General features: G+C 36.9%; 2 protein-coding genes across 3 annotated transcripts in view; both read left to right on the top strand.

The window, feature by feature from the left end:
* Positions 1–867: 867 nt before the first annotated feature.
* LOC120325375 (GLIPR1-like protein 1) overlaps positions 868–9,428 on the top strand; it is a 203,947-nt gene continuing 195,386 nt past the window's right edge. For both annotated transcript variants that reach the window (XM_039391483.2, XM_039391482.2), the window contains exon 1: positions 868–877. The gene's annotated coding sequence lies outside the window, so the exon portion shown is untranslated. The remainder of the gene's footprint in view (positions 878–9,428) is intronic.
* LOC120348410 (TLC domain-containing protein 4-B-like) lies at positions 1,395–8,260 on the top strand. The gene is made up of 8 exons (XM_039418522.2): positions 1,395–1,584; positions 1,678–1,848; positions 2,499–2,585; positions 3,318–3,376; positions 3,888–3,982; positions 4,207–4,280; positions 6,891–7,043; positions 7,849–8,260. Exons 2-8 carry the CDS (start codon positions 1,691–1,693, stop codon positions 7,982–7,984), a joined length of 762 nt encoding a protein of 253 aa, XP_039274456.2. The 5' UTR covers positions 1,395–1,584; positions 1,678–1,690; the 3' UTR covers positions 7,985–8,260.

Below are 9,428 nucleotides of genomic sequence, written 5' to 3'. Positions count from 1 at the left end.
AACTCGACGCTTCAGACGCTTTTACAATAAAAAACAGCACATTTTTCTGCTTAACGCACCTTACGTAATGTGTTCCTCGAAGCTACTCAAGCGTTACAAACAACCAAAACGAATCGTCGCACATAGACGAATACTATGTCTGAATGTCTTTTGGGAATTCAGTCGGCTGATCAAGGATAGTAGCATTTCTAGTTTACACAGACAGTATTTGATTATGGTTTATCAGATATTAGTTTCAACTTCTAATTTTGCGTTGAATTTTCCGAGCGACAAAATATACACATATATTTTTTTATCCGGTAAAATTTCAATTCACGTACTTGATATGTCGTTCAAGTGAAGACCAGACTTGGATAGAAGTCGATATTGTTTAATTGCAGTGGAACTGTCTTGTACTTATTTGTGTACTTTATTCGACTTTAAGCCAGTTGCTTTCCAATAGCCAATGTCCTTGTGTAAACACTGAACATTGCTAACCACTCAATTGTGTAAATAAATAATCTACATTTGGATGGGAATTGTATAATACGTCTCTAGATGGCATGGCATCGAATACTGGTTTTTCGAGATGTTTTGAAACGACAGTGAGTAATAGTTGCTCATGCAGGCAAAAGTATGGTTAGATTAGACATCAGCATAACGTTTATTGCCGGAACTCACGAATCAAATGATAACCGCCTTTTTGTGGTGGATAACATATTAAATCACTATGCATTATGAAGCATCAGTATGTGCCTACAGATAAATTTTCTTCGTATAGTATTGGTCCAGACAGTTACATGTTCGTTAGCGAGCTAGCGTGATAATCGAGCAAAATTAGTCGATGTAATTTTCGTTCTAATGTAAAATTCTATGCAATCCGTTTACGTTGTATTAAATAGAGAATGGTAACGTATGCTATATTCATTCGCTGTGTGTCATACTTTCATATCCGCCTTATGAATGGTATGCGCGTTATTTGTTTAACTTAATGAATTCACTGATAGATCTAAGTGTGGTATCGATCTCGATAGGATTACTTCATATAAATGCATGTATATAAGAGAGGAGGCTAGATTTTAGCATTTAGATTTCGTAAGATGGCTTTGAGATTTGTCTTATCTAACTTGGAAAGCTCTGTTTTGTTCCTTTTTTTAAACAACCCTACCTGATGATAGTTCTGACGATAGAGAAATGATGTTAATATAGTACAGGAATTCATTAACTTTTTTAATGAATGGGTTGAAAATTATATTTTTATTACGGGACAGACTATAGTGTAGAAGAATATCGATTTGATGAAGTGTGGTTTAACCGAGACCGTAGTATGTGTACCAGGTTAGGGTTAGGCCATAATTTTATTCTGATTTTCTTTATTTTAGTTCTATTACGAGTTCATGGTTCGGGGACTGTATGTGTTAGCCAAGTGAATATACCGCCTGCCCATAGGTCCCATTCCCTTCACATACCCGTAGGCGAACAAAAGTAGTTACCTCCAAATTGGTACACACACTTCTGGAGCGCCGATTAATGATGTGATTCAATAAGTATGGTTTAACCCAGACCATTCATCTGAAATATGCGGAATTGCGTCGGCTATTTCAGGTAATGTAGATGCAACTATTTATCACACGACGTACGAGCTTTTCGCTTTTGCCATGCATTTCGTTCCGTATAATCAATAAATTTATTTTTCAGATAAATTGGCGAAATGATAGCAGATTATACAACTTATCTACAAATTTCGGCAGTTTCAACATTTTTATATTTTATTGTTATTCAATATGTTACGCCGCTGTTATGTGAATTACTTTTGCCAAAATCTAAAAATTTACTTCCAAAAGGAGACAAGTTAATGATTGCCAATTCGTAAGTTTGTAATACTATATAAATTTGTTTTAACATAATTTATTCTCGTTGATGGAAGATAAATTTGTTGAGTCATGTCGTTCGACATTTAATATCCGCTGGCAAATAAATAAACATTTTTTTTTAACTGTTCCAACGAGTTGAAACTGCTCGGCAGTCCGTGCAAATTAATAAAAAAAACTGTTATATGTGGACATTTTACCATATAATGGAGACATTGTTTTGGCCCAAGACTGGCGTGAGGTGATTTGTGGGAAATTTTCCTTATTTAAATTATGAGATTGTATTATTTCCGAATGAAATCTCGGGCCATATGTTGTTTAACCTTGCAATTGCCATGTCAATATGGCGGCAGATTAATAGCGATATTTATTCGATGCCATTAAATCGGACATTTATGGGTACTCCGGAAGTATGTGAACCAAGATGGCGGATACCGGAACTTAGTATGTGTACCAGGTTAGGGTTAGGACATAATTTTATTCCAATTTTAGTTCTATCTATCATCCGGTGACCGCCATCTTGGTTCACATACTTCAGGAGTACCCATCTATGAGCCCATCATGATATAGGCATTGATCTTAAATGAACGGTCCGAAAATTATCGGTCCGTGCAAAACTATAGATATATAAAATAACCTTATTTTCAGATTTGTGTCGGGTATAAATGGAGTGTTTGCCACTGCTGTTGCGTTGTATATTTTACTTATGGACAATTTACATGAAGATATTTTCTGGTGAGATTTTCTTATGTGAGCAACACACCTCTTGTGTAGCTAAGATTAAGAACAAAACCGCTGTCTATAATATAGCAGCACATCGATAGTTCTTGACGCAGAAGGCCATTGGGATATTCCTATTGCAACCTTCGGGATATTGCAGAGAACAGTGGGGCCTATGCGAAGCGGGTTGCGCTGGGCCCATTGTTGGAAGAGATAAGATTATAATACCTAAAAATTATACTTTCGCCATTTATTATCTTTTAAGCAAGTACAAGATCCCATTTAAAGTTACGGTACTTTACTGTATTAGCCGTACTTATGCGGAATAAATACGCTAACATATATTATTATAATTCATAATGGTTAAATTTGATTTGATTTAATTTGTTAAACTTACTCATAATATAAGCGAGGGGCCTACGGGAGTGCGGAGCCCACCCACTGCCGCCCACATAGGTTAGGGTTTACATATTTATCCCAGGGAAGAGGAAAGCCGATAAGACGACTTAATGATATGGCGAACCACGGCCTCTCTAGCTAGCACATAGCTGGACTCCTCGTCGCCGCAGAGTGGTTCACGTAATTGCTGGTCGGTTAGATTGCAGTGGATTGTGGCCGGTCCTTATGCCATGATATAACCAATCAGATCAACCGCGACATTTGTCAAGTGCACTTGTAGGTTTGGTTTTTGAATTCCACGCTTCGCTCCAACCTTTTATGAGAATAAAACAAACGTATTATTTTCAGGTCTAACAACCATCATGTTCAAGTACTAGCGTCGATACAGAGTGGATATTTTATCGCTGGTGAGTCGAAATATTTCTAGTTTGATTTATTATGGAAAAGCCACGCATGTACGACACATGCTTTTCGAATATTTATCTAAGAAGGTTCGTCTTATATTTCGAAGAGATACCGGACCCGCTGTCTGTGTATATATGATAGTGGATATGTTAGATTTAGAAGGAGGTTATTTAAATGGTGATTATGGATATCACAGGGTGTCCATAAAGTCACTTTAAAATTTCAATTTCGTTATGAAGTCAGTTCTCAATATATCTTAACCAAGTTTGTTATTTTTTAATCAGTAATTGTTTAAGTATGTTAACTTCATTTAATACATCTGTGAGGCCCAAAACAATATTATGGTATCGATAAATTCCCTTTGCAATTTTTTTTATACTTTATGGACACCCAACACATCATTTGGTTATGTTCAATTTCACTTTTCAGCTGTTTTCATTAATTTTATATTAGTTGTTACATGATGGAGTTAGTTTGTCAATATACTCACCTGTTTTTGTTTATTTTAATTAGACGCCATTGCGGCCATCTTAACGCCTGGATATCCGGGAAGGAATACATTTTTAGCTCATCATGCGTGTTGCTTATTGGCTCTTTTTGTAATTACGGTAAGAGCACTTGGCGTACATTAGTTTATTTTGGTTATTTAGCTCCAGTCATTACTAGCTGCTAATGATTGGCGATTATGTCAAAGTAATTTTACGTTAAGTCATCCAGTCAATATCCACTGTAACGCGTTGTATGGAGTGTTTCTCCCTGACGTACATTTCCAGCATAGATATTAGTTAAGAGATTGTGATTATAAACAATTACAAATTCATTTCATTTATAGACTTGGAAGGTATTTGCATTCCATATGTGTATACGAACGTTGAATGAATTTTCTGCACCTTTTTTCAATGGAAGGTAATGACTAAATTTTTTTATATTATTTTGCAATCAGTTGTTTGCTTTCCAAAGGGTACTCCCGTGGTATGTTAACCAAGATGGCGGACACCGGAACGTAGTATGTGTACCAGACTATATGCCATAATTTCAGGTACAAATACTACGGGAGTCAATTGGCTAGTCCCCGAACTCGTAATAGAACTAAAATTGGAATAATATTATGGCCTAACCCTAACCTAGTACACATACTGCGTTCCTGTGTCCGCCAACTTGGTTAGCATACTACAGGAGTACCTTCCGAAGCAACACCATTATATACAGGTTACAATTAGAGCTCGACCGATATTGCGTGTTGGCCGATATATCATATCGGCCCAACCGGCCGATATATCTGGCCGATATATATCAGCGTTGGTCGCTTTTCCACGTTCTAAAAAATGAGTATTTTTCCCCGGGAAATATCTGCGGCCGAGCGTTTTCCTTTTTTACGCTTCTCTCATTTTGCCTTTCAATGAACAGAGAGTTCTCTTCTATATTTCTCTCTTCGTGCAACGCAAAATCCTCGCCTTCGAATATCTTGCATCCCCACTAGGCTTGCACGTAATCGACAAAAATCAATTCCGTAATTACGGAAAAATTGATTACGTAGTGACCCCGTAATTGCGATATTTTTTCACACGTTTAAACCTATCATAAAAACCATTCGAATCCACTTCTTTTCCGAATCGAAGTTTGGTTTTCATATTACCGACAGTACTACACGCCGGCGACAGATGTTAAAGACAAATACCAAGGAGTGAATTCAAATTAAATTTATTCTGATTTTTATCTTGTTTAATTGTGTTTGCTTTGATTTTCCTTTACCACGTTCGCAAATTAACCGTCCCAATTTTATGCGATCAATTTTATCATTACAGATAATGGTATACGGATATTTATGAAACGATAGTTGCCTTTTTTAAAACCGACTTTCGTATTGAATAAAAATTTCGGGTTTCTAAGTTATTAATCAACGACAAGCGTATTTTCTCGTTTGATTATACCTGCGCTTGCCTCGCGACGAAGACTTGTTATTGCTCCGTTTTTTTACATTATCCGACTTTGCTACCTAGTTAGCATTTTATAATAATTATTGATGCTGAATTATTGACGATATTCCGATTACCAAGCTCCATTTTATATCAAATCATTTCGCGGCCTAAATGTTATAACATTATTTGCGATAAATTTAAATCAAATAATAATTATTTAGCCAGCGATAAATTCTTACCCGTAACTTGTTGTAAATTAATGCTAATAAATGCTATTTTGTTTTTTAATGCGCTGTGATTTGTATTAATAAAAGTGATTGAGTCGGGAAAAGAAAGTAGCCTAGCCTCCTCTCCTTTTGAGCGCTTATAGCGGCGGTAAAATTCGTTTCATGTCTGTTTCACGGAGAGAAAGAAAAATACGCCTTCCGGAATTACAATCAACTATCACACATTCTTATTTATCATTATCAGCGCCAAATAAAAAAGATACCAAATCGTGAAGACAAAAAAGTCTGTCGGTGCTAATTGCGTTACGGTGATAACGCTTATAATAATATCGTTTTGACCGTGAAACCAAACGCTCAAACGGGGTGGCAACGCGTCATGCCGGCTCAAAACGGCTGCGAATACCGGAACTCTAACTTCTTCTACTTGTTAAACTTTGATTTTTAACAATCGACGGAATTGACTGCTTGGAAGGAGCACGTTTCAAACGTGAAAGCGCTCGACCAATAATTACGACTTTACGTAATTTGTAACTTCCCTTCCGTAACTCCAAACAATTCCGTAAATCCGTAAATTATGTGCAAGGTTACTCCCACCTACTACTGTATGGATCAAAATGGACCTATATAAGCTTTTTACTCACTGCCTTTTTTCTCTTGTGCATTAATGTATGTTCTTATTATTTGCTGCGAAACTTTTATTAATGATGCAAGCACTGTGTAGGACTGCTTTATTTTTCAACATAAACTTTTGATTGAATGAAACTGAATGTTTCTTTCTATTTGTAATTACTGCGGGTTCGAGTTGTAGATATCGGTATGTCAATATCGGTTATCGGTCACTAGTTGGCCGATATATCGTTATCGGTATCGGTGACAAAAAGTGATATCGGTCGAGCTCTAGTTACAATCGCTGTCGTTTCGATTCCTAATGATTTCATTAGAATTTATTACAAACTCCTGAACGCCTTTCAAATTAGATATCAATACTCTGTCTGTTAAGGTTAGGAGGATCTCAGTCAAATTTAGAAAAATTGTAATTATGAACAAACAATACTCCATTTATGCTATTTTTCTGGAATTGAAATGACGATTTGTAGGATATAACAGGTAGAGACATGGCAAATTCTCACGAAATAAGATGGAAAATTAATTGTACGAAATAAGTACCGGGCGAAATTGTAACTCCTATGAAATTATCCCTAAGTGAGCCATGTAGCTATAACTAATTGAGACGGGCTGGGTCGCAGACCAACCCTCTACTAAACAAAGGCGAGGTGAATCTGCCAAGCGTATGACTTACAACTTCATCACGGCGATGAATGGTAATCATTCTATAGAAAGTCAATTATCATTGATATTTTGTATTTCAGGTACGTTCTAGCAAAACTTGATATGAAAGAAACAAGATTATATGTGATAAACGGAACTTTATTTATGATAACTTTTTTCCTCGGAAGAATTGCAGTCATGCCAATATATTATTACGCAATAGTATCCGCTAGTTATGGAGAAGGATATGAAAGGTGAGTTATTTAATGGAGCTTTATGACGAGACAAACGTTTTTCTTGGGATATTAGGTAAACAAGTACATGGGCCAGTGGTTTTTAAAGAGTGGGGCACGCCCAACAAAAGGGGGTAAACAATTTTTTGAGGGGGCGTGAAGCTAATTAAAAATAAAAATATTTGATCTTGCCCGCCTTTTTTGGTTATTTACGTTTCTTCATACAGAGTCGCCGAATTGCGGCCGAGATTGCCATGGCGACCGATTTAACGCAGTCTCGATTCATGTCGCTCGGAACATTTCGAGGAAGCTCACGGCAGTGTTCCGCGGAATACAGTTTGAGAAACGCTCGTCTGGTGTAAACTTATTAAAGTAACGGTTGATTGTAAAATATCGACAATCACGAATGGGAATTTTATTACTTCTGCAAAAGTCAAATTACGGCCAAGTAATTCGATCTGAACCCTGAATATAGGAAAATGTGAATAAGAAATTATCCATTTCATTTTCTTATACTTTAAAAAACAAATTCACGCTTTTCGTTGATTTTGGTTGAATTTCATCTTAAAGATTCACCTCATACATGAGATGAACCAAACACAAACATAAACAAGCTCGTACACTATAGGCTTTTATTGGCTTAAACGTCAACTGAGAGTCTTAAAGCAACACGGACCAAAGAATGACTTTCAAATCAAATCACCATGCTATTCAAGGACGAACATTATACGTCAGCAGGGTCGAATGTCGTGACTGTATAATGCGTTGCCAGATTTTAAGACGCAAATCATCACATAAATCACCTTCATTTCTTCCTTTATTTCAGGTTACACAGCGGCCTTGTTGTGGCTTTCTATGGAGTTGGAGTTTTCATCGATACATTGAACGTTTACTGGTTTCATTTAGTTGTGAAGGGTTTTTTCAAATACGTATCCAAATCTAGTCCCCATAAAAAGGAATGATCATTGTGCAACTGGATAACGGAAGCGAATCACTCGGCATAGTTATGAATGAACATGATTCCTTTTATATTTATATATAATGTTTTGGAGCCGTAAATATATTCCATATAAAATAAAAGAAATCCTTCTAGCGACAACAACAGGCTCTAACCACTGGAAATGTTAAAGCAACTGGTCCAGAAATTACCTAAAAGAATGATTTTTTTTTCACAACAAGGAGAAGGGAAAGTGTATCGAAAAGATTACAAATAATAACAAGAATTTAACAAAATGGTACATGGGTCCATTTCGCGTGCAATAATATTAAGAGCCTGACAAAATGCTGCCGCTCTACGAACCTCATGAGTATGAATGATGGCATGAACTATATAACCAGTGGTTTCAAAGGCCAGTCGATACCAACAATATGACTAGAAATTCTGCTACGAATCCTCACTGATATAACGATGACCAACCGGGGACTGTCTGTGTTAGCCAAGTGAATATACCCCCTGCCCAGGGGCGGATTAACCAGTAAACAATATAAGCACGTGCTTAGGGCACCATGCAAAGGGGGGCACCACAGAAATTTTTATAACAGAATTTTCAATAGTTCATCGGTGTTTAATAAAATATTACGAGTTGGTCAGACAACTCAGACTTGTTCGTATTTTCTTTTCCTCAAGCATCATATTAAGCTTCTCGATTAATGTTTGGAGGTTTGCGACCTTTATTTTTAAAAAATCGTGTACATCAATGGACCTTTCCCCGACCTTTGACTCCCGAAAAATTCTTCTTATACTTTACCATTGCAAAATTTCCGGGGCTTATTTTAGCAGTGGTTTCGCGAGTTGGCCCCTGTAAAATGGGGTTTTTGTTGAAACTATCATTATGTTTCATCGCGTACAATAATCACCTTTTTATAAGTACCGGTAAGGAATTTTAGCCTAGTCTACCACAGCTATTTTTACACCAATTTTTCATTACTGCAATTGAATTAAAACTTATAAAAAGACATGGTGATCATTTAATTACCTGATTTATACTCAAATTTCCGAAACACAACTGAAAACTAATGAATAGAGTTAAAAAACGCGAAAACGAGGTAATGTTTACAACCATGCCTGAAAATCTGTCTGAGTGAGAAAAGTGTCTGAGCGGATGCGAAAAGGGTGCATTGTTACGTCACTTTTTGCATCTTGCTGATTGGCCAATTACTTGAAGTCAACAAGGAGGTTGATGCTCGGGGAAAGACACATTAGTGATAGGCTTACCATACGTCCCGCTTTAGGCGGGACAGTCCCGCTTTTCAGCGTTTTGTCCCGCCGTCCCGATAAGTCAGCCAAAAGTCCCGCTTTTCCAGCATGATACACAAACATGTTCTCGTTACTGTTGTTTCTGTGAAGCGCAGCGCTAGCCTGCTTACTGAAGGTGAATGCGTTCGTTTCCCGCTGTTTCCCATTGA

Source organism: Styela clava, chromosome 1 (assembly GCF_964204865.1).
Source record: "Styela clava chromosome 1, kaStyClav1.hap1.2, whole genome shotgun sequence".
Lineage (NCBI taxonomy): Eukaryota > Metazoa > Chordata > Ascidiacea > Stolidobranchia > Styelidae > Styela > Styela clava.
Note: the sequence above shows the minus strand (reverse complement) of the source record. Positions and strands in the feature narration are given on the sequence as shown.